Source organism: Diadema antillarum, unplaced genomic scaffold (genome assembly GCF_040938485.1).
Source record: "Diadema antillarum isolate AM-2024a unplaced genomic scaffold, OU_Dant_1.0 seq00001182_RagTag, whole genome shotgun sequence".
NCBI classification, from domain to species: domain Eukaryota; kingdom Metazoa; phylum Echinodermata; class Echinoidea; order Diadematoida; family Diadematidae; genus Diadema; species Diadema antillarum.
In genome coordinates, this window is record NW_027271982.1 from 265,412 (window position 1) to 290,959 (window position 25,548).

The 25,548-nt window shown below is 38.8% G+C and overlaps 2 protein-coding genes across 2 annotated transcripts in view; one reads left to right on the forward strand and one right to left on the reverse strand.

Annotated features, from left to right (window-relative positions):
- The first annotated feature begins 367 nt into the window (after positions 1–367).
- Positions 368–15,261, forward strand: LOC139744475 (histidine--tRNA ligase, cytoplasmic-like). Its single transcript, XM_071654911.1, has 13 exons — positions 368–481; positions 3,939–4,025; positions 5,271–5,486; positions 6,785–6,910; positions 7,712–7,819; positions 8,280–8,378; positions 8,921–9,014; positions 10,239–10,366; positions 11,292–11,364; positions 12,073–12,182; positions 12,844–13,026; positions 13,585–13,731; positions 14,797–15,261. Exons 1-13 carry the CDS (start codon positions 368–370, stop codon positions 14,860–14,862), a joined length of 1,551 nt encoding a protein of 516 aa, XP_071511012.1. The 3' UTR covers positions 14,863–15,261.
- Positions 15,262–20,701: 5,440 nt separating this feature from the next.
- Positions 20,702–25,548, reverse strand: part of LOC139744473 (E3 ubiquitin-protein ligase MYCBP2-like) — a gene marked incomplete at its 5' end in the record, with an annotated part of 43,516 nt that continues 38,669 nt past the window's right edge. Inside the window, 1 exon segment of the mRNA XM_071654907.1 lies at positions 20,702–23,911. Within this exon segment, the coding sequence (XP_071511008.1) occupies positions 23,796–23,911 (116 nt within the window).

Sequence of the window (25,548 nt, forward strand, 5' to 3'; positions counted from 1 at the left end):
TGACAAGTTGACCGGCAAGAACCGCAGAGCCTGAGAAACATGGACGTCTCCTTATGCCTCATTTTTGTAGATGACCAGAACATGTTTTGTGAGAGACATGATTCAAGCTTATTCAGCAGCTGATTTGTCGCTACTTTGCTGTGAAAACAGTGGTTGAGCTTCAGCTATTGGAATGTTATTTTTAAGTCCATCCCTCATACTAGCAGACCAAATGTCACTCTGGCTGAACGTCACCTGCAAGAATCAACGAAAATGAAGAGCATGCCATGATTTGTGACATTTTCGTACTACTAGGGAGGACACAAAATATTGATGAATACGTTCACGTACCTCTCACGGGAATAGAATTTCTGTGAACTGTGCCACAATGAGTTCGGAAGATGCTCTGAGGCGCCAGTACAATATGTACCGCAGTATTGTGATCATCGGCTGTGAGATTAAGGAGCTCAAATTGAACAAACCGCTTGATTACAGACAGCGGGTAGGGGATTCGGAGGAAGGGGACTTACTCGTATGCTTGCATAGACTGTGCTTTTAATAGATATAATCAATGCTGTCCAAGCTAGAGTTCAGTGAAAGTGTGAGGGATGTAGGGCAAGAAGCAATGAGTTAAAAAACAACAGCAACAATTTGAATATCACAAAGTCATGTGACATAATGTTCTACAGTATGGGTATTTATTCAAGTTTCATTTGTCAGATGACCCAAATATTGCTTGTGTGAAGTATCATTTTTATACGTAGTGGTACTGGAAGATTTTAAGTTGTGATTTTTTCATTAAATCTTATGCGAGTTGAGTCTGTCTGTATGTTGGCGAGGATGAGGAAGAATAGAATTTCACAGTGAATCTCTGGCCATTGACATCAATGATACAATAAATAGAAAAAAAAAAATAATGAAAATATATATTTATCATGGTTTAGATTGATAACATTGAAAGAATTTTCCAGTGCCAGCACCAGTTAGCGTCATGACCAAGAGAGCTCAAGAGGTATTCTGGCAAAAAGCAATAGATAATGATTTACTAACATTCCAGTTGTAATGGCTTTTCTGGTACATTTCAAATATGCTTTCACTGATCTGTCACTTTTATTTCAACACTACATTCAATGGGGGAGGGGGGGGGGGGGTGTCCATGAGATACATCTTCTTCCCTCTGAGGTCTTTTGTTCTTTTACTTGTTTCCTAGCACTCTTCTATCTACATGAAATATATATTCGGCATATTTATACTGATTCTACTGTTACCACTTCTGTCATATGTTTATTTCTGCAAGTTACACAGGAGACTCATGTTCATTCTTGATCATGATGATCGCAGTTCGATCTGGTATAAAACTGACTTGAAATGTAAAGTGAAAAGTTCTTTATTATTTATTGATTAAGTATTTTGTTTCAAGAAAATAGTCCAAGTCATTACATTGTTTAATTGTTTTCTGGAACAATTTTTCCCTTTTCTGTGTTTTACTTTACTTCTGCTTGCAGCAAGTCTTGCAATCACTGGATTCTGTAGGTCATATGAAAAGCTCATTAAGTGAAGTAGGCCAAGGCAAATAATGCCTTAACCAGTAGCACAGTTCTGCTATAAAGTGGATACATACCTGGTACTTTAACTTGCAGAGCGCCGTGATTATTTCTTTGATAAATGGCCATTTCTAGTGGTTGAAAGCCAGTAGTCACTTAGACTTAACAACGTCAAGATATATTTGAAAGAAAAAATTCTGGCATTTAAGGACATATGAGGTATTCATTATTCTAAAAAGAATGCTGACTCACATTGTAGTTGTGAAATTTTAATGTGTGCAAAATGGAAAGAAATTGACTTTAATGGAGAGTATTGCATCGCTCACATTTATCACGAATATTGTCTTAAAATCAAGTAGGAATATTCTATCAAAGCAGTCTGTCTCTCTGAATATTGTGTATTTCATGCCATGTTAACTCTGAGCTCTCAAGGAATTACTCTCCAATTGTTCTCCCTCTTTCCTCTGGCGCTCTTCCGCTGCCTCGCTCAAACCTGCCTTCTGTGGAACTGGCCTTGGTAAACGGATACTCTGCGACCTGGTAACCACGGATCTGCCGCTGCAACTGAAAACTACCCTGTTATCTTTCCTGGCCTGACCTGGTGAAAAAAAAAATCGGGAACTGTCTCACCTCCCTCCACTCAAACGGATGTGGATTCTGTGCTCGTCTAAATGTGACCCCAACGTGACGCCTGGATACTTGAATGCTGATACCTGGTTTTGGAAACTGTGTTGTTGATTCATCTGGGGCCATTCTGTGCTGTTAAAAACCCCCACAAACCCTCTGAAACAACAACAAACGATATTATGATAATTGTTGAATAATGGCCCTGACGTGGACCAAATTGTGCTGTTTTTACCGTCGCACGCTTCCCCTGACATGGCGTGGCTTGTCAACCGCAATGGGATTGTGGTCTGATTCATCAAATGACCAGGTACACTGTGCTACTTGTATCTCTGATGTAACTTCTCCAACTTTTTCCCATTAAGAAAGAGAAGATTAAGACAAAAGAAAACAGAGTATGGAAAGTGTTGATAAAATCTAAAGTCTTAGGGGTGTTGCTATTACTAGGTATGACATCAGAAGAGTAGGTATCACAATTTGTGAAAGGTACGCATCATGAAAAAGTGAGCTGTCACATGGAATATGAATACCCATTAGGAAGAGGCTAGTAATGGAATACATCATCGAATGCAGATTTACTATTCATTTACAGTGTACCTCTCTTTTGGGATAGATTTTCTTTTTGACGTCACTTTGAAGGAGAGAGGTTGGCCCAGTATCATATTACATAGGATGGGGACAATGTCTAGTGAAGGTGCATGCAAGTGTTATGATCAATACTATACTGGTACCATTGACCTTGAGGGGTGCATGTGTGTGTGTGAAATGGGTGTCTGTGTTTGTGTGTAGAAGATATGTATGACAATAAGCGTATCATTAACATTTGAGTGTTTTTGTGTTGGAATGAGTGTATAAATGTATTTAATGTATGGTTGTGTATAATACACAGTGTATAAGGATGTGCATGTATGCACTATGTTCATGTCATCCTCTGAATGCACTGCAGCAAGATCACCTTGATACACTGTAGTTCTGTCATCTGTCAACAATATTACCTTCATGGATGCTTTATCTGTTCAGGTGATTTCCTTTTGTTTAACTGTAGAGGTGATTGCCCTTGTGAGTTTTTTTTTTTTTTTTTTTGGGGGGGGGGGGGGGTGTCTGTTTTGGCAGTGATGATATAACAGTTGAGTGTAGAGGATTAAACAATTGGTACGTGTATTGCGCTTAATATGTTAAGTATTGGAAAGAAGGAGCAAAGTGCAAGTATGGACCGATAAAACAGTTAAAGGGAAACCCCATTCCGTGATCAAGTTTACTTAAAGAGAAAAAAGGATTAGTCCAATTCACATAATCCAAGTTGGGAAAGCTTGATGAAAGTCAGACAATGGGAAATATTCTGTATGGAATTTACACAGAGATTGGCACATGTTTTTACAAAATGGGTTATTAGTCACAATTATTAGTGCAAATAAGATTTAAGATAATGTCATTGCCTTTGATTTTTCTCTGTTCAGTGGAGATTTAATTCAATACAATTCAGGCATTTATTCAATAATAAAAATCATTTGAATATACATATACATATTTGTACGGTGTACGACAGTAATGACCCCATGGGATGGCGTGAGATTTAGGTTCATGTTGAATCAGGAACCCTAATCCACGACATTTGTCCATGACAAGAGTGATTCATTTAGAAACTGAAAAATGTTGTTAAAACCAGGCACAGTTTGTCTGTGAAGATAAAAATATCATCCCCTGTACTGTACTTTGACATTAAAGCTGTAAAGCAAGGATATATTGGCAATAACACATGTTTGTTTGATTTGATTTGATTTTTTTTTTCAGATCAAAGAGGAGGTGGGTAAGCTCCTTGCCCTAAAGGCCCAGCTTGGAGATGGCCCCACCCAGAAATATGTGCTCAAGACCGCAAAGGTAATCATTTGTTGCCCCATCACAATTTTTATGATATGATTACGTTGGTTTGTTTTTTTTCTTCTTGTTTTTCTGTTCTGTTTTTTTACATCACCTGTGGTTAGCTCATTTTGCAGTGCTCGACATTAGCGGTGGCCGGGGCTACCAAAAGTTTGTGTCGCGCCACCAAACTTCCAAAAAGGTTATCTTTTGGTGGCCTTGTCGGGCTGTTAACATTCAAAACTATTTTTTTCCCTCTTATTTCAGAACGCTACTTTTCATTTTCAAACCACCAAATTTCAAATTCAAAGATTTTAGTGGCCTGAATGGGCTACCAGAGGGAAAAAAATTGTATTTAGCTCTGTATTATGTATTTACAGTATTTACTATTGTGGTCATCTGCTGACATGCCCTAGTTGTTGTTGGGCCCAGGTGTTAACAAATCAAGTCAGGATTGATGTAGATTACATAATCATCTAATCCTTGAATTGTCAGATGGGTTCATGTGGAACGGTGGCTTTGTGACACTTGAGAGGTTCTGTCTAACTGATATTGTGGTGGGTACAGAGGGATCACCCAAATGGCAGGACACTCTGGTGTCCTAGACAAGTTCTGTAAGATCTGATCTATGTCACTACATCCACAGTGAATGACTTGAGACAAATAATATCCTCATTAGATATGAAAAGTATACTGGATTGCATCTTGCTTTGAAAGACTTTATCATTCCTATTAGTTTTCAGTGGAAACATCACACTTTAAAACCAGAGACATTCGCGGCATCAAACTTTTGCCAGTTGCCACTGGCATTCAATATACTGTGTAGACAAAAACTTTTGCATGCATTTTATTTTTGCCAGTTTGGCTCCTCGTGACATTCGTGAAAGTTTCATGCGTACAAAAATTTCTGCTTTTTGTGTAACGTACAATTGTCTGATTCAATATACAACCTATAGTCAAGGAAAGTTTTGTAAAGACAGTGTAACTGATATGTGCCACTCAGAGGAGTAATGTTTAAGAGTATAGTAAGTATTGCTTTAAAATGGAATATGTCAAGGTAAATTTTTCTAGGGGAAAGAGCTTTTTTAAGGTGCATGAAATTATTTTAGTGAAGCAGACAACAGCCAGATGTTTTGAATCATTCAATAAAGTAAGTCAAACCTGATGGTAATATGTATTCGTCTTTCTATTATTTCAGAAATAGTCATGATTGTTTCCTTTGGAGAGAGGTGTTGATGCCAATGATTTGTAATTTCCAATGTTCAGGGTACTAGAGACTACACCCCAAAGCAGATGGCCATCAGGGAAGGCGTCTTCAAAGTCATCATTGACTGCTTCAAGCGCCATGGGGCCGAGACGATCGACACACCCGTCTTCGAGCTGAAAGAGACGTTGACGGGAAAGTACGGAGAGGACTCCAAGCTCATCTACGACCTCAAGGACCAGGGCGGAGAGTTGCTCTCACTCAGATATGATCTTACAGTGAGTGACTCTCTCTATATATATTTGATTTACTTCATAAATTTGTAGTCAGTAAAATCAAAACCATACACGGCACGGCAAACATCTTGAAGAAAGAAAACTTCACATCAAGGTTATAGAGCAAAAACAAAAGTCCTTGCAATGCTTCTTTTTGGTGATTTCCCATCGTAATGTCCTTATATACGGTGATAGGATTATTCAGTTGAATGCTCTTCATTTTTCTCTATGTGTATATTTTGGGTGGGGGGAGGGGAGAGCATGACCAATTTTGTGGACCCGCAAGCAAATATTTCATCATAAATCTTACCATGAAAAAAATGAGAGAGAGATTAGTTTTCATGCCCCTCTATGAATTAATCATGTTAATTTATCAGGAGGAAACTGCGTATGTGATGGAAAAATGTGTCTAATTATGATTAATCATTATGTATGATTAATCTTGTGATGTCTTAAAGTCTGCAGTGGGTGTCCCTAAGATATTTCCTTGTGTGTATGAGGTGCAGATGTTTTTAGGCCATACTGTCACAAAGTTTAATGAAATTTTCTCGTGCAAATGTTGTATCATGCCATCATTACACATTGACTCATCTCCTCTGATAATCAGCCTAATTGTGAAAAAAAAAAGTGCTTGTCGATGAGACACTATTAAAGGCATACGATCGTCATCCCTTATGGTACGTAAACTCCGAACGACCGAAGTTTGTGCATGCAATTGCGCAATGCCAGACTCGGTGCTACATCCATAAATGTGTGGGACAATGCTGCCACTGAGACACGTGTGTGTGTGTGTGCGTGTGTGTGTACGCATCATACACAAACATTGTCACCGCGAGCTGCGGTGATTGGAGGAGAGAGGCCAGAAGACGCGTGGCTCTTTTGGCCTCTCTTCATGCGCATGCGCACTGAGATTGTGCGTCCATTCGAAAGCTCTCGTGGCTCGCTCGGACAGCCATTTTGGGTTAGGAGATTTGTAGCACAGAGCTCTTGTAGTCTAGCATGTTGTTCGCTGACCCATTGAGCCAGCGCTATTCTCATTCAGGGTCACTACATTTTATACAGAATGGGGGAGGCAGCGTGTTGCGTTCGTCTCCGTGCCGCACAAACCACTCGCCATGATTGAGTGCCTTTAGCATTGATGGAAGTTTGAAATGGTTTGATGTGGTAGTGGAATGAATATCAGTGTATATCACTGATATTGAATCATGTTTATGTATGCTACTTGAAAGATGTTTTGTTGGAAATAAGTATATTTTTTTTACTACTACAGTCTTATTGTTTTACTTCCTGTGGTAACTCAGGTCCCCTTTGCACGTTATGTAGCCATGAACAAGATTGCCAAGATCAAGCGCTACCACATAGCCAAAGTGTACAGGAGAGACAACCCAGCGATGACCAGGGGACGGTATAGGGAGTTCTACCAATGTGTAAGTAATGCCGTTAATCATTTCGTGCGTCGTTGCCATTGGATAAAACTTGATACCTGGCGGAGAGCATGTATTGATTCTCAGTATTTCAAGGATTTAAAGCCCCTGCTTGTTGCAAGGCAGAGTGACTTGACCTTGCCATCTAAACACACCGGATTTCTGAGTTAAAACATTGCCATTTTCTACACATGACGAGATTGCATACTTGGCGAATTGATTTTGTGATGACAAATGACTCAGTCACAATGTAGGTAATGTATTAACAAATAGTAGATGTATCACAACCTTACTACATGGTAGTTTATGTATGAAGTATCACACATATTAAGTGTGTATCTTTCCTTCCTGCTTTGTTATTTCCAAGTACCTTGTTATTATGTTATGTTTGGCCTGCCATCTACAGTGGCTTTCCTAGTACTGTACTGCCATCCAGGCCTTAGAAGCATAGTATGAAGCACATCTGATTGTTATAATCATCCTGATTGACATCATCATGATCAATGTTGTTGTCAGTGTTGTTCAGGGGTGGATCTAGCTTTTTCCTCAGAAAAAGGTTGTGAAATATAGGATGAAACATTTCAATGATAATCCACTGTGATGCTCATCTGACATATTTAACTTACCGACACAAAGGTAACAATTTTTCATGACTTGATGTGCTGCAAAAGAGATAAAATCTCTGTGTTGGATTTCATGGAATGGAAATTTCAAGTTCAAGCAAATGACAAGTGTGGGACCTTCTGTGTATGTTGCTCTGACAGCAGCCTTTGTATATTTTCTCTTTTATTTCAACCCTTGCAGGATTTTGACATTGCAGGTCAATATGACCCAATGATCCCTGATGCAGAATGTATCAAGATTGTCCATGAAATTCTTACAAACCTTGAACTTGGTGACTTTGTCATTAAGGTAAGTACAATATTAATTGAGATATTAGTTTCCTATCAAGGTATAGTTTTGTGATCATGAAATCAGAAGCCCTTGTACATTTTCCTGACTAAATTCCAACATGCTTTGTATTTTTATTTTATTTAGTCTAGTTAGGAAGAAATCCCATTTTCTTTGCTCACTTTTCCACTAATAGGAAGAAACTTGTCAAAGTCTGAAATGTCATAATTTACCAGAAGACTTCATGTGAATATTTTCTCTACTAGAGTGATTAGGATTGTGCCTGTATGTATAAAGGATGTTGCATACAGAGAATTTTCTGAAGTTGCTCACAGTAATTGAGAAACCAAATCCATGATCTTTGTTGAATTCCTTGAGCAACCCTTAGTCTTGTTTGTTTGTTTAGATTTTCTTTTTTCTAATACATGTGCCTCAAATTAAAAATTTCTTTTGTCATCTCTGCTGCATTGTTTTCCATCAGGTTAACCATCGGCAGATCCTTGACGGAATGTTCGAGGTCTGCGGGGTCCCGGAGGACAAATTTAGAACAGCATGCTCATCTGTTGACAAGTTAGACAAGGTAAGTTGGTCTGAGTTTACGGCATAGTTCATCTGACTGCATTATGTGAAGGAAGTTATAACATTTTTGTTGCCAGTGTTTGATTTTGATAAGCGACTGCAATGAGTAAGGGAAAGGCAATACATTCTCTACACCATCCCTTGTGTTGATCAGATCCCACAGTATGCAAGCCGTAAGAATGCAACTCATCATCTACATTGTTTACGTGGAAAGAATTTGATCACCCTTAATGGCACTGCTATGATACATAGCTGCTGGGCTATCAGCAGTTCATTGGGAACAATCCAAAATAATCATGGTTCTGTTTCATAACACTCGTCAGTCAGTGATGTTATAACTGCATTTTTTTCTGCACTTTGCGATGATTGCGAGCCTCTTTTTGACATGAAGCCCCATGTGTTGAATCCAAGAGACAGTGAGAAGCTAGAAGGTGTATGTAAGTCTGTGAGATAGTTGTTTCATTCTCCCTCCATTTCTGGAAAAGGTAGGTCAGTTTTAATAATTGCTCTTGTGTATGTTTTTTCTTCAACTGAAACGTACAGACTTTCTGGGAAGATGTGCGAGCAGAGATGGTGGACGAGAAGGGCATTGACCCCTTGGCTGCTGACAAGATTGGAGTCTTTGTACAGCAGAGTGGTGAGTTATTCATCATGTAGAGTGTTTAAAAGATCATTTGATCCATACTACTGTAAAAGCTGTTATGTTCAGAGATATTTTCACTCGGGAGGAGGTCTTAGACATTCTTCCAAGATGTTATTTTCATGATTTGACACCGAGGCTTTCATAGTGCACAAATGCCTATTTGTTCACTCTGCAAATTTTATGTGATCAGGATTACGAGGTGATAATTTTTCATGCTGTTATTTTGCATGCGGCCCAACAGCAATTGGCAAAATACGCAAAAATTAAACCCTCACGAAAATTACAGCTTTTACAGTATAAGCCTTGGAAAGTCATTCATATTAAAGGCATCTTGAAGTGTAGCTGTTCTGAATCTGAATCAAGTTACTCTCTTCAACCCTTAACCAAAGCTGGGTTGACAGTGTTAATGATAGGGAAGTGAAGGCAGTTGATGGGGAACACACTCACAAGCCAAATTTTCCATGGCCGCCTGAGAAAAACTAAGCATTATTGTCACCTGGGGGGGGGGGGGGGGGGGGGGGGGGAGAGAAATATGATTGCACTTCAGTTGCAACAGTTAATCCTGTGCTTGTCTCTCTGAATATAATTTGATACATTGTTTGACATGCATGATATATGTGGAATAAAGGTGCTGGGTACCTTGTGTTCAAATGGAGGGACTGCAGAAAAAATCACTTCTGAGAAGCAAAGCAGCATCAGGGAGTGTTAATTTCTTATGTCATAACAATTTGTGCCTAAGCCTCATTCTAAGTTTCCAGTGATTTATTCCCAACCATTCCTCTCCCGTAATAAACAAAGAATAATCAGCTGTGACAGGAGGATGAAAAAGACAAAAGCTCGGTTCACTCTTGCAGCTTGCTCTAGATGCTGAAATGAAAGCTTCAAATCTTTGAAAATGCCTGACTTTCAATGGATTTCTTATATTTCATGTATTCGCTTGTAAGTAAGTTAAATAAGGCACAACTTTGATGCTACCACAACAGAACCTTTGAAAATTTCGACAACAAGCTTGCGATGAACAGGGCTTCATTATTTTATTCTTGGAAAGATGACCCATTTAGGATTCACAGAAAGTGTAATTAATTTGATTACAGCGGCGATATTCAAATTCATGTGTTTATAGAATTAGTGCATCATAAATGAAGATAGAAATGTAGTTGTTAACTAAATTTGAGCTAGTCAGAATACTTTTGATTATTTTTTTTCTTCTTCTCGCAGGTGGTGTTGAGCTAATCGACAGACTGAGTAGTGAAACAACCCTGAAAGAAAGCAAGACAGCGATGCAGGGTCTAGAGGCGATGAAACTCCTGCTCCAGTACTGTGAAATCTTTGGTGTCAGTGATAAGGTAGGTTTCTGACAGGGCTTGGATCTTGATTTGATTTGACTGTTTAACAACCAATAATAAATAATATTGCAATGAAGAAAAAAACAAGGGGGGTCCGACATGATGCTCGTGGTATCTTCTTTAGTCATTGGTGGTATATTTTGATGGTTCCCTTACGAGTCTTGTGCCTACTTTTCTTTTTGCTTCTCAGGTCACGCGCTATACTGTATGTGTTTTATCTTAGCTGACTATCTCCACTTGGTTGATATTCTTTTTTATTGACATATGAATGAATAGATGAAACAAATTTTAAAAAATGAAATTAATGGAACCCTGATGATGATTTTTGCCTCCATGAAATCATAGTTAGCACCTGTCAGGCAGTGTGCATTTATCTTCTCAGAGTAAAACATTGTTATGATAATCCGTAAGGTGCACATTCACAAACTAACACACATTCAAAAACAAAAACAAACAAAATAGTTAAAATAAACTGGAAGAATTAACAGATGTTGCAATGCCATGAAGGTGCCATGTATCTTTTTTCCCTAAGGTGAAATACAAGGGAAGAAATATGCAGTGTTTTCAAGATAAATAGAATTAAGATTGAAAGTGGTTGTACAGTATTTTCGTACAATTTTAAAATAGCTACAGAACAATTATTTTCTACAATTATAAAATGGTTATAAAACAGAGTAAAACAATACTACAATTATAAAACAAAATAAAACATATATTTCATTCAATGTAAAATTTTCTCAATGATCTATTTGCCATTGAAGCATTCCTCCATGAATTGTCTTGGAATGCATGATTATGTAAAGCATTTCATCAGTAGTTGATTGTAGCATTTGTGTCGTTTTTAGTGACAATTTATATCCCATCCAATGTAATGGAAAAGATCAAATATCAATTCCTCATGTCAGTTCTTAATGTTCATTAACAGGTGTCATTTGACATGAGTCTAGCAAGAGGTCTGGACTACTACACTGGTGTCATCTATGAGGCAGTGTTGAAAGGTGAATTTAGTTCTAGCCACAATCACCAAATACTCAGATGAGAAGGGTTGATAATAAAGAATTGTAGTTCCAATACACCACACACTAAGATACTACCTCAAACTTATAGTAGTTATTGACAGGTGTTGTCTTGTTTGTAGTCCATATGCTGTATCACATATCATTTGATTTGGTGTATTTCATGTGGCCACCAAGAAAGCAATAAATGCTTGTATTCAAGCAACCACAGGACCAACAGTTTGAAGTCCCCTCTAGGGGACTAGGCAATGTGGATTTAGAATGTCTTGCATAGGAACACAACTGATGAAGTTGGGAGACTCTTGACTAGGGACCTCGTGATATTGTGCATGTCTTGATGAATTGGAATAAATGAGACCCAAACTATAGCAATATACATCTTTTTCTGCTACAGAATACTTCACAGAGAATGAATGACTAGTTCAAATTCCTCAATCTAGTTGCACACTATGTTTGCATTCCAGTGCATGCATTGTCTTGTCGTGCTAATGGAATATCGTTTGCGAGTAGTATGTAGCATGTATGTGGGTAGTATTGAAACATTTATTGGGTAGCATTCAACTGTGCAAATTAGAATTTAGCTAGCTTTCAAATTTTGTGTGTTTTATGTATTTTTCAGTTATTTTGGAATGACATTTGGGTCATGGCTGCAAGGAAAATATTTTATTACTTTGTTCATTATTCTCAAAGGTGCTGAAACTCTCCCTACCAAGACTGGGGAACAGGTAGGAGTGGGCTCAGTGGCTGGAGGCGGTCGCTATGACAACCTTGTTGGCATGTTTGATGCAAAGAACAAGAAGGTATGATATGAATGTCATATAAATATTTGGAATTTCTCTGAATGAAATCGAGTTGCTCTCGTTACAGTTTCGTACATATATCATATTTGTTTTTTTCTAATTCAAATAACAAGGGGCGTTGGAAGTCATCACCTCAAAACTCTTTCAAACAGGTTGCACACAAATATATTTTGATGTTTTTAGGTCAACAATTCAGCAACTACATCCTTGTCTCCTTTAAAGTAATTGCAATGCCGCCAAGAGACGATACTAGTTTCATGAGGAGTATACAACTTAGACTGTTGAATTCCATATTTACTGAAAGAAGAAAGAAAAAAAAGGAAGTCATAAAGTGAAGATTCGTGTACCGGTCAGTGGAAAAGGTGACATGATAGCATCGTCACCTCCCCATTTGTGTTTTGCTATCATTATCACTATTTCATGTAAATGTGAAACTTTAAAAAATTCTATAACCTCTACCATTTTCCTCATCTTACTTTACTCTATTAAAGTTATCCAAACATGGTGTGAGTGGCAGAAATATGACCCAAGGAGCTAAGTGTGCACAAGCTGATTTAGATGATGTGCTGGGTGTGTAATCATTCACAAATAATGCTACATTGCTTGGAGTCAAGTTTGACGTGAGATATGACTTGATGGTCTGTCTCTCTCTCTCTCAAAGGTCCCCTGTGTGGGAGTCAGTATCGGTATCGAGAGGGTGTTCTCCATCATGGAAGCCAAGGCCCAGCAGTCAGAGGCTGTGGTGCGCACCATCGAGACCCAGGTGCTGGTGGCCTCCGCCCAGCCCAACATGCTGGTGGAAAGGATGAAGCTGTGCAATGACCTCTGGGTGGCAGACATTAAGGTGAGATTGGAGGAGACCGAGGTGTGGGGGTGGTCTGGAGGCAGTGCCCTCCACTTTACCATATGTTTGTTTGGGGATGCGTTTGTTCTACTTTGTTTTCTTTGTTTGTTTGTTTTTTGTTAGCTTATCAGGGGTATAGCTCAAGTAAGCAATTGTGAACACTTCAATGTCACATGTCTATCTCCTTCAAAATAGCTATACGTGTAGATCCAGGTGGGAGTAAAATCAATCTTGAGTCAAATGAGCTCAGTTCAGATGGTGAAAGTGGTCCATTGGGGTGGGAAAGGTGTTAGGAATGGGATGAAATGATCAGGGGAAAAAGATGAATTTTTAAGGAATTTTTTGAAGGTGAAATTTTTCTCTGTCTCTCTCTCTATCAAGACTCTACATCTAGAACTGATGAATACTAGCTAAGTATTCCAAAGTATGGAATTGCATTGAATTGAATAGTTAATTGACTCTTCCTTCATCAAGGGGGGGGGGGGGGGGCTAGTTTTTGTGATGCTTGCAAAAGAGTTACATGGTCTCCTGGTTGCACATTGCTCCATCTCTCTGTAGGCTGAAATGTCATACAAGAAGAACCCCAAGATGCTGGACCAGTACCAGCAGGCAGAGAGATATGGCATCCCCCTCTTGGCGGTCATTGGTGAGCAAGAGCTCAAGGACGGTGTGGTCACTCTGAGGAACACAGCCACCAGAGTGGAGGTAAGGTCATCTGAAAGTCTTCTAACAGACAAAAACCTCAAATATGACATTCTGAATACTTTTTTTTTTTAAAGGTAAAAAAGAATAGGTCATCCCCCGTTGGTCAATGCGTGGCATTACAGTAGGTGTGTTTCATCCACAAGTAGACAGTGAAGATGCAGGCCTTATTGCACATCTGGGGGGCATTTCATGAAACGTTTCGGTCGGATATTTTTCTGACAAACTGTTACAAGCTACTGAAATCCTTGCATCTGATTGGTTGAGAGCAAATTTGTCTGCCAACTTTGTCAGACAAAATGCTTCATGAAATGCCCCCCTGACTCATTGAAATATGTAAAGCAGTATAATATTATTCAAGGTAGTGAAACGAATCATAAACACCCAAACCACACTTTATTTGTAGATTTAGTAAATGTGTCTTGTTTCTGTTAAAGGGACTGTACAGTACTGGTTGAGGTGGGGATTCAGGTTTATGACATTCCTGAGTGAGATAATGAGAAACCTCATATGAAATCTGAAAGAACGTGTAATTTTAAGAAGGATTCAACGTTTATTCGATGAAAATTGGTTTTCAAAAAAATGATAATAATAAAAGACGACAGGCCACGCCTTTTATTAGGATCGCTTTGTTTCACCTTGTTTTTGGATATCTCAGCCATTTCAAAACTGATTTCCATCAAATAAACTTTGAATACCCATTAGAATTGCATGCTCTTTGACATCTCAGAGTGGTTTCTGAATATCTCGCAAAACGTTAAAAGCTTAATCCTCACCTCAACCAGACCTGTACACACCCTTTAAAATCAGTCATAATCACTTCCAGTAGAGTAGCATGTAGATGCCTGGATGATAACTCACAGTTGTTTTACCTCATCCTTTTGTCTCTTCTCTCATCCCCAGAAAGATTGGGTAATTGTAATCAGGGTAGGACTAGTAAATAAGCGCTGAACTACTCTTGATCCCACTGGAACCAGCTTCTCGTCTCACCCAGTTGCCAAACTGCCAAGCCAATGAATCATCTCACCTCTTTCACCTCAATCTCTTGTGCTCTTCTCCCATCCACAGGAGCAGATACCAAGAGCAGATTTTATACGTGTCATCAAGGAGAAATGTGCTGCAGGAGACTGGTAACCCTTGAGGACGGCGGGCCTGCCAATAATTTTCTTAGCTCTGTTGACCGTGGCATATCTACTATATATTTCAAAGGACTCATACCAGACTGGACCACTGTGAGGCATATGGCGTTACGCTAACTCTTCCAACATCTATTGTGTTTGTTTGTTTGTATTTTTTTAGTTCTCTTCCACACTTAAGTGTCTTGTGTTTCGTTTGCATCGTCGGTTCATACCAAGCTCTCATTCCTCGACAACCTTGCAAGAGTAACTGTGGGCTTGGGATCATATCGTGAGTTTGAAGAATCGGCTGTGTATCGGAACGTTACAGTGGAGCATCACATGGTTGAAGTCATTGTGGATGCAAAGTAATCATCAGGTTGATATATCTTATCCTTGTGACTTCAGTGGTCTGGACTATTGTTCACAGCATAGATTTTTTGATACACCACCAATCAGAGTCATTGTGATCATTTTTTGTTCGGTGATCCTGGATGTGAGCATGTAAGGACTTTCATACTCTTCAGGTCTTAGATGGTGATGACTTCAACTATGTCAAAATCTCTTGGCTCTGTTTTGTTTTGCAAAACTTAAGTCAGTCACTTTCATGTTGAGCAACTAAAGTGACTGTAATAACCCTCGATAAAGCTGGACCGTTAGGCAAATCGCCAAAACGTTGTCCAGTGATTTTATCTTTTATTGCCTTTGCATACAGCTCAATTCCAACAGTTCAATCAAGAGCTGTCTAAAACCTCAAAATCATAAGCAATTTCTTTCATAATGAAAATGTGTCACTGCTTTCTAAATTGATCATTTACAACAAGATCACTACCTGAGATTGAGAGGGGAAAGCTTATTGAGAAAAGAAAAATATATTTATAATGGAAGAGATCAAATCTAGAGATCCATTGTGATTTTTCTTTTTAGATAAGCTACTTTTGTTTTGAATTAGTGCACATCACTAACAAAAACACATGCACATGTGCAATGAACAGATCCTGTGGCTGGCTTGTGTCTAGGTCATAAATGTAAGGGGAAATGTTATCTAATTTGTAAGGCCATATCACATTTGGGTATTGGTGGCACAAAGGCCTCTAAAAAGTGCCATTCTTACTCTGGGTTATCTGCAGAGTACACACCTTGTTTTGCTATTAAAAGTTGGCTTAGTCTGCAACTTATCCAAATCATTGTTTTTTGTCCAGAATATTTAGCCACAAATATCTCTCTGACCAGATCTAAGTGTAATAAATTATTCATATCGATGTACTGTCACTGCTGATAGCAGAGTGCAATTTGCTTTGTGAGAGTTGAAGGCGATCATTTCCCTTTTGTAACGCAAATAACAATTGGTATTTTGTTTATTTAAAACGCATTGCATTGCCGGTACAATGTATGTAGCTTGGCATTACATATGCGCATGTGAAAGTGATCGCAGTACACACACTAACTTTTTGAGAGAAAAAGAGGATGATCTTTCCTTATGGTAGCACTCTGAGTGTGGACAACTAAACTGGGCAAACAGCATGCTGTGAGGAATAATCCACAGCCATTCAAAGTATTGGTGGATTGAAAAAAAAAGTTATAAATGTCCTCATAGCCAGGAATGATGACAGCCATCATTTAATGGTGTTTTTCCTGTCGTGCATATTCTGTGCACACACAGGGACCTTCTTGATAACCCTTGGATAGAACAGCAGCACTTGTAAGAAATAATGCATTTGAGAAAATATGGTGTCAAAGAGATGTATGGAATTCACGAAATACATTAGGTGGAATAATTTCTCATCACTCCAGATTATTCTTTTCTCCTTTATAAGGACAATTATACAAATATTAACATGATATAGCCATGAGTAGCAAGCTTGATCACAACCGGGAGTGCCAACATTGTTCCATGCCAACATTGTTCCATGCCAACATAGTATCTGCCCCCCCCCCCCCAACCTTGAAAGAAGAGGTGATTTTTAATTCTTGTCTGAGAGTTTTCAAAATGCTGCCATCATAAAGAAAGGTAATAACACCAGCATCATCATTTAGAAAGGTGATAGCACCAGCACATTGCCAAAAGTGAGAGACCAACGATCATAAAGTAGATGCTGGTCATTGTTAGGAAATGGCATTTACTGAGATTGTGTCAGACAGAGCTTGTTGGTCCAGTGAATGTGTTGTTACAACCACCATGCTTTCAGTTTTCAAACCAATAAAAATATCTTGTTTTGGAATATGATGGCATGTTTATAACCTCGCTGCACTGGTGGTTGAATGTCAAGTTTCATGATGGCTGTCTCAACAAAACTAAACACTTGTTGGGAACACAGGAGATCGGCGACTGAGGATTAGACAACTCTTTTACTGCTTTACTGTCTGTAGACCATTATGCTACATTGCAGTGTTGTACCATTGGCAGTCTTTTGCAGCTACATCCCAAGATTGACATGATTAAGGTTTGATGCCCACTTGAGATTTGATTCTCCTCCAAAATGCCATTATCACTGTCACAGCGGCAAGTCTAACTCCCAAAGTATGTTTGTACACTGTAAGTCGAAGTGCGTGAGGCTATACCATCTCCTAAAAGTCCAGGCTGGATAGCATGGTATGTATGAGATTGACTCGGTCATGTCAAAGACTGGTTGTATGATTTGTTTTTTCTCATGAATCAGTGGTAAGGTGCTATGAAATGCAGTGGGAGTTATAAGTTAAAAAGGTTGTGAGAAGGGAAGACTGTACCTTTAACATGATACCCAAGGTGACAAATTCTACAAAAGACGAGTGGGAAAGACACTTGCCAGTTTCCTGTTATGAAGGCTACTACATGGTATTTGCCGAGTGTAGCCATCTGTATAAATGTTGTTGTGCCAATGTCAGAAAAGTGTTGCACATTTATTGTGAAGTGTAAAACATAATAAATTATGCATATACATGTGAAAGAGTTCAATATTGTCCCTTGTGTGGATTTTTGTTTGACAGTTTGTTGTTGTTTTTTCTCTCATGAAGAAAGTGTGAAGAAAAGTAAGGCAGGCAGTACTCACGTAAAATACATGTGTACTAATTTTGTATAAGCATACAAGTGTGTGGGATAAGTGTGTGTATGCATTCATCTGTACATTCATCGTTCCAATGCTATGTTTGCTTGTGTGTAATTCTATTGGCGAAGGAGCGCTCATTTAAAAAAAGAAAAAAGATAGTCAGTTCCGTTGCCAATTAAGTTATATATTCATTAATGTATTTGTGGCAATATACTTTTTTTTTCAGTTGGCAAAATAGTGAAACTTTGGACATTGAAGATTATTTACCTACCACAGGTTTAAACAAAATAGAAAATATTTATCTGCAGAAGTGCTTTTTGATTTCTGTTTGGCTGCCAGTTTTCCAGTGATAACCAATTTCCACCCAACTTGGCACACTTAGTTGGCAAACTGCTGTAAGTTCCCAGCATGTTTAGGGTGTACTGCAGGCAGCGAGTAGATGATCTTATTATAAAATGAGACCCAGATTTTATTAGGGTAGAGATGTTTCTGGGTGAGTGGCTTGTATTCCTAGTTAGACATGGAGGAGGTCCTCAGTGTGAGCTTTGTCACTGCACCAAAATACATTGAACAATTATTAAGACTGTGAAATAGGGGGATCCTAGCCACTCTGGGTGTATGATTGGGTATCCAGTAGGAAGCCAAACAATGAACGTAGTTGGAATTAGCATGAAATTGTGCTTTAAAGTGACAATATGACTGGATTACTCACCAGAAAGTGAATGGAGGTTTGAATGGTGTGACTGCACTAAAAATGCATTGTAGTCTTTTGCATCATAACCTTGTCAATATGGGGGGGGGGGGGGGGGGGGGGGGGGGGGGGGGGGGGGTGATCCCCGGTTTAGAATACTCTACTTGAGATTTACATGACATAATCATTCAACTTATTCATACACAAACATATGACATATGATCACAGAAGTGCATTTATGATAGACTTTAATGATTTATTTTCTTGTATCTTTTCGTATCCAAGATACAGATATAAAGAATCTCTCACTCACTGCTCTCTCTCTCTCTCTGTCTCACGTCGTACGTCCTCCATTCCCATAATCATGTTTCAGTTTGTACATGGGCTACAGCACAGATATATATATAATATATCTATATAATGTACGTATGCATACTTTTTGAGTAATCGTTCGATACATGTGCAACAGCACAGTGGAGAACTTGGGCACAAGACAAAACGTGAAATACACCCGACATGTGGAAACAAGACGTATAAACAAAACCGGTCATCGGCAACATCTGTGCCTTCAATGCTAAAGGCGACAAAACAGCTGACTGGTGGCGATCTTTTCAGACGTTTGTCACAACAAACGCAATACCATGCAGCAAACATGACATAATGTCCATGGCGAATTCAGCTTACAATACAGAAACTTCATCCATACTTCTTTCTTTTTGTTAAACAGCCAGCGACTGGTGAAATGAAGCAGAGAAACCATCCAAGAACAAACAAAACACAAACACAACCGATACATGGCAATAGTTTCACTGAATGGAGAGCAACTTGCACACAAGATGGTTGCCTCTCTGTAACAGGTGGCATATTGCAGCAACATCACAAACCATTAGCAGTCTTCCTTTGTGACGAGTCCCTTTAAACACCATTGCAGCGACAGAGAAATGCTGCAAACATCAAATGTCCCATAAAAAACGCCGATCCCTGAATGTCGCTTTCAATGTATTGAATGAACTCTTGACCATCATAGGTTAGGTTGTAGCATGACATTCTAAATGAAAACTAGCACAAATACAAGACCTGGTAAAAGTCAGCAAATTACTTGCAAAACACACCTCGTTTTGAGTTATAAGCTTCATGATATGAAAAGTAAAGTACACAAATTATGTATTGCAATATACAATGTATGAAATTCTCACTACTCGTAACTCTGGGTACAAAGGACGCTGGTATATATTCATAATTTTCTTTTTAACTGAGCTGTCAAATAAGCCTTGCCCTAATATGCCTAACAAACTACAATTCAAGTCTGCTCTGCTATCATAATAAAAGCAGTTGATTCAAAGTATGGTATGCATGTTTGGCTGTTTCTCATACATTCTTGGGACATGGTTTTAGGAACGCTACAAGGAAACTCTCATAGACATGACAAAAAGGATCACATATACATTAAAAGTTGTCTGCTGGAAAACAGACCAATTGTCAAGCGACCTACAACCTTTAGGTCTAGTTAACAACCCATATTGAGCTCGGTGACAATCCTTTAAAAATGTAGGCCATTACATTCACCTTTGAACTTTTCTGCTACAGCTTCTCTTCTACAAATACAATGCAGGCTTACAGTAGTTTGCACATTTCCACATTTCGGGCTCTCCCCTTTTTACAACCTCAGCATTTCACAGACCAGAGTTACTACAAAACCTAAGCTAAAGATGCATTTTCCATAATATGAGCTCACTTTTGAACAGAATGGAATTTCTATTATTTTTGAATGGCTGCATGCATATTGACTCAGCAAAGAAAGACCTCTTTGTTCGCTGATTTTGTTGACCACTAACGACACTAAACACACAAGCACAGATATATCTTGCCTCACACTCTCACATCTACAATAGATATATGTAGACAAATATAAACAAAGTCTTTGGCTTCTAATTTTCTTTTGTCATGAGGTTTGTCTACTTACTAACCACACAAAATGCTGCTGGACTCCAGACTACTACCAAACACACATTTCATGTTACAACTACACCAACCAACTAGAATAAACAAAACGTGTACACTGACTATTCACCACCAAAGTCACACTCCTCATTTAGGGGTGGGGTGGGGGGGGGGGGGGGGGGGGGGCTGGGGGTGAAGGGACTCAAACAAAACATGGATTGCACTGTGTGAATCTCTGTCAACTATATCACTGCCAGAGAATGTATCGCAAGTATTTCATCAATCTACCAAGCAATTGCTCATTACATGTTACAATACAAACGAAGTCAATACCAATTAGTTTTTCTTACGTAAACTTGACTCGAAGCATCCACTCCGTGGACTGACTGATAGCGATAATACCTACGAGTCACTTGGGTATATTATAGTCCACGTTTTTCATATTCTATATCTATTCATCTATTTCTACAATCAGCTCACTGGTGATAGCACATCCACTAGGGTGTATGACAATATGTCATCAAAAAACAGACTTCAAGATGATAAACAATTCTCTGTAAAAGGTTTACATGTGCTAATCCAACATTTCTTTTTCTCTCATCGCAGTTGTCCATTGACAACACACGGTATGACACACTGACAAGTATCGAAGCATGGCAATTTATGTGGAACATTCACTCACCATTCATTCATTCATTCATTCATTCATTCATTCATTTACTTCCTCATTCATCAGTTCAGCTCAGTCAGTCATTGCTTAAAGTCTCTTTTGCTTTTGACTCATCTCAACACCAAACAGAACAAGACACTCTGAGTATAGCAGTGAAATCTCACGGTACATCCACACAAACACATTCAGAACAAACTATAATCCTCTGGGTAAGATGCAATGAAATTCAAATAAAGGTGCAGTGTACTGTCATTTTGTCCTGCTTTTCAGCTGTGAGTGAAATCTGCTCAGAATCTCTACGCTGCAACCTGTCATTTCTCACACATCTGTCACTGTTTATGGTGTGAATGTAGTTTCACACCGAAATCCTAACTGCACCACATGTACATTCTTGCATTGTTGACGTTCACATTGTATATCACAGGTCCAACTCACATAAAGCTATGTACTTCATTCCTCAATGCATAAAATCTATACATCAGGCTGGATAAATTTCTTCCTTTAGCCAATGCTGCACGAAGACATAAACTACTCACACATGTATTGACTACTCAATATGCTACTGACACGTATGTTTCATAATGCATTCAAATAATAAATGCATGTTTCAACCTTGCCAGCAACTCTAATCTCATCTACAACACGCAATGGAAGTTCTCTTGCCTAAATCCAGTGGAATGCACTTTGCATACAATAGTTATCGCTAGGTCGAGCAAACCACCTGGAAGCTTTAGGCTCGTCAGGGGCAACCTCTGCTGCAGGGGTATGCATGAGGTCTGAATGCATTATGAAAGTAGACTAACACACTACATCACTTGTGTCCTGTATTTCAGATTTACACACACAAAAAAAGTTTATCATCATATTACAGTTTGCACGAGACTTGTGATAATGAGTCTGAATAGCAGAATTTACCACAATCTACATATTCATCAATCTACATTAAATGAGATACTTGTGTGACAAGAACTACTACTCTGTACTTTTGTTAAAAAAAAGAAATCACATCTGATTGCATCAGAAAAAAAAATGATACAAAAAAAAAAAATTGTATACACCAATTACATAAAAGTTATCATGGAAATCATATGAAAGCATTTGGTATTGCATGAATATTTGCTAGTAATATTCTCTAGATGAACACTACACACTTGTTGCATACGATCCGCATTGAATTTGTGTTCAGTACAACTGACAAGATTTATAATTTTTCTTTTTGAGAGACTCATGTGCAGATTCTTCATGTCACATATAGTCAAATTATGCAGATATCACAAAACAACGCACAAATAAAAATTGGAAAGGTATTACAAATGCTCTGAGCATAGCTCTCTCTCCTTGCAAAATAATCAATGCCATAACCATCCCCAGGGCAAGTTCACTCAGTGTGGAAACCGGTCTCCAGCAACATACCACTCGCCTCCTTATACTACGCAAAAGTTGCATGGTACACCTTTTTTTCTTGGTAGGAAGATGTAGGGTTAGAAGAAAAATGTATTCATTTCTTCCAACCGACTCAACAGCATTGATTTGGCATTGGGTGATCCTAACTACGAAAAAATCTAAGCTTGGTTTCATGGGGGAGGGGAGGTTTTCCTTTCCTCGAGCAAAAGTTGGCAAGTGACTAGAAGAAAGCCTTTGGACACAGCACACTCAGTACCTTTCTGACTTTCAGGAGCTGCATCATAGAACTACCGCAACCAGGGTCATTTTTTTTGGTATTATCTCCTACTGCATGGCCATTTGAAAACGTTCATGAGAAAAAAGAGCAGACTAAAATACAAGATACTGAGACCTGAATATTGCAGATTGCAGACTTTCATTATTCACTGGTATTTGACTGCATCACTTACATTCAACTTCACATCCAACTATTTATTGTTGTGAACAGGCAGCATTGACTTGTTTCCTTTGCATACACTTGGCAGAAAAAACAAAACATGATGGTGATGACATGAGGTACAAATGATGTCATATAATGACTCTCTGACCATACTAGAACATCATTTGAATTTATGAACTCGTGTGTTCATAAACATGAAGTCAACAATTTAACGTCCAAAACTTATTATGACTCACTAACACACCACAAAAATGAGTTTCAAGTATTTGTGACCAAACATGTGCGCATTTCTGAAGAAAAAAAAAAGAGAGAAGACAAAATAACAAAACAGCACTAAATCAGAGTTCTACAGGGAAAAATCCACATGGTACAAAAACAGCTGGTAGACTGTGTGAACAGTCGAGTAGTTCGTCAATTGGCCACAGGTGTTGTGGCAGTTTTCTGGTGACTGTTGATCTCTTTGTTGGCAGTACCTTCTAGTGGAATGAGAAGCATCTTTTTATACCTACTAATACTGGATACACTTCTCTATATTCAAAAGTTAAGACATGACCACATCTTCCACTGCACTTTCTCTCTTGCTCGAGACTGAATCACTAAAGAATTGCAACTTCATGCTTTTTTCCTCTATCTCTCCTTCTGTTTTCAAGCAAGTCATTATGACATCCATTCATAATACATCACACATGTGTATGCAAGCACTGTGATGTGAGTAGCAAGATAGACTGTGTTGCATGGATGGTGTAGCTCCGTCCTCGTGTTCTCCTTCCTCCAGCCTGCGTCAGAATGTGTGAGCATTCCGGCAAACCCCGCAACCGAGGGCAAATTCCTCCCCTGTGGGTGGGTGCTGGACATGCAGTGGACACTCCTCAACATCCAATTGCTTGGCTCCTGGACCTATGTATGCACACAAGAAATAATTCAGATATATTGATAACTTATGTTTTACATTGAAAAGACCACCCTGTTTAAAAGTATGAAGTTACGATAAGTCAACACTGATGATTTTGATATGCAAACATTTGCTCTGCTAATTTCACTGTTAAGAATCCTTCCTTTCCACTTCCACTCATATCCCTACTAAACAAGTCCCAACCTGACGAAAAAGTAAGAGACTTTAGAAGATTTAAGCTCACCTGAGCTTTATCAAGATAAGCTCAATCTTGACCAACTTCCCTGTGGCGCCCCTCCAGGGTTTATCATTTGCAACTACAAGTACCTCTTCTCTGGCCTTACAAACAATCATTCTTTACCTATGCATGTCCCAATAAACAATGCAATGAACTTGTACAATTTCTACTTCAATAAAAGATGTTGCTTGAAAGTCACATTGTGGGGACCTCTGAACCCCTACCCCCTTGCCCCCATGGGCAGCACATGGATTTTTTGAATGACACCGCATTCACTTCCCTACCGAAGGTTTACAGAAGGAGAAGGCAATCTACATATTAAGCAAGATCAATCACAACAACCTCCTTGACCGTTTAGCTCAGGTAAGCTCACAAAAGGTAGCCAAATTTTAAAAAGGTATGTAAGCTCACAAAAGACAGCCAAGTTTTACAAAGGTACAAGTTGTATGTGAGCTCAAAAAAGGTCGGAGGATGAAGTAGGTGAGCTCACAATAGACAGTCAGGTTTTAATCCTAACAAGGCCGGGCTATTTAGGTAGATGATAGAGCGGCCGTAGACCGCGCGATTGTGACGAAAATTGGCACACACATTTCCTATGACGTAATCTAAAGTACCATGAAGCTAATTTTCTTTTGAATTATCATTTATGCAAAATTATGCTAATTTATGCACAATGATGCATGAAATCAGACAATTTGGTATAAATCACTGAATAAAGCTCAAAACAGGCACATTTTTTGTGTATATATTCTTTTTAGTGTCCTTAGCAAATGCAAGAGAAAAAAATTGTGCTATCAGAAAAAATTTCTGAAGTATTTCATTGTTTTTTTCATCTTTTATGTATTTCTCTGTTTTTTCGACTTTATGTTTTGCATTGTTTTTTCGATGAAATTTATCCGCGACATTGTTCCGAACCAAAAAATATGTTATTAATTGATTTTGATCAGCAAAACCCCAAAATAATCATGCTTTTATGAAATTTGCCTGTAAGCACAGTTTGCATTGAAATTGTACATGAATTCACGTTTTTGAGCAATTTTTGGTCTGACATGCACGTACATATTTATGCGCAACTTCGGAACTGCGTGCCCGGGCATCGCAAATTTGGTGTCAAAAGATGCAGGAGACTCGAAAGAAAAAAGTCATGAACCGTTATGGTGATAGCTTTTCGCAATAGCGATACATCGCGTGGAATGTCGAGCCCCCCCCCCCCCCCCCCCCCCCCCCCCGTTAAAACGGTATGTGAGCTCCCAAAAGGTAGGTGAGCTCACAAAAGGTAAGTGAGCTCACAAAAGGTAGGTGAGCTCACAAAAGGTAAGTGAGCTCACAAAAGGTAGGTGAACTCACAAAAGGTAAGTGAGCTTACAAAAGGTAGGTGAGCTCACAAAAGGTAAGTGAGCTCAC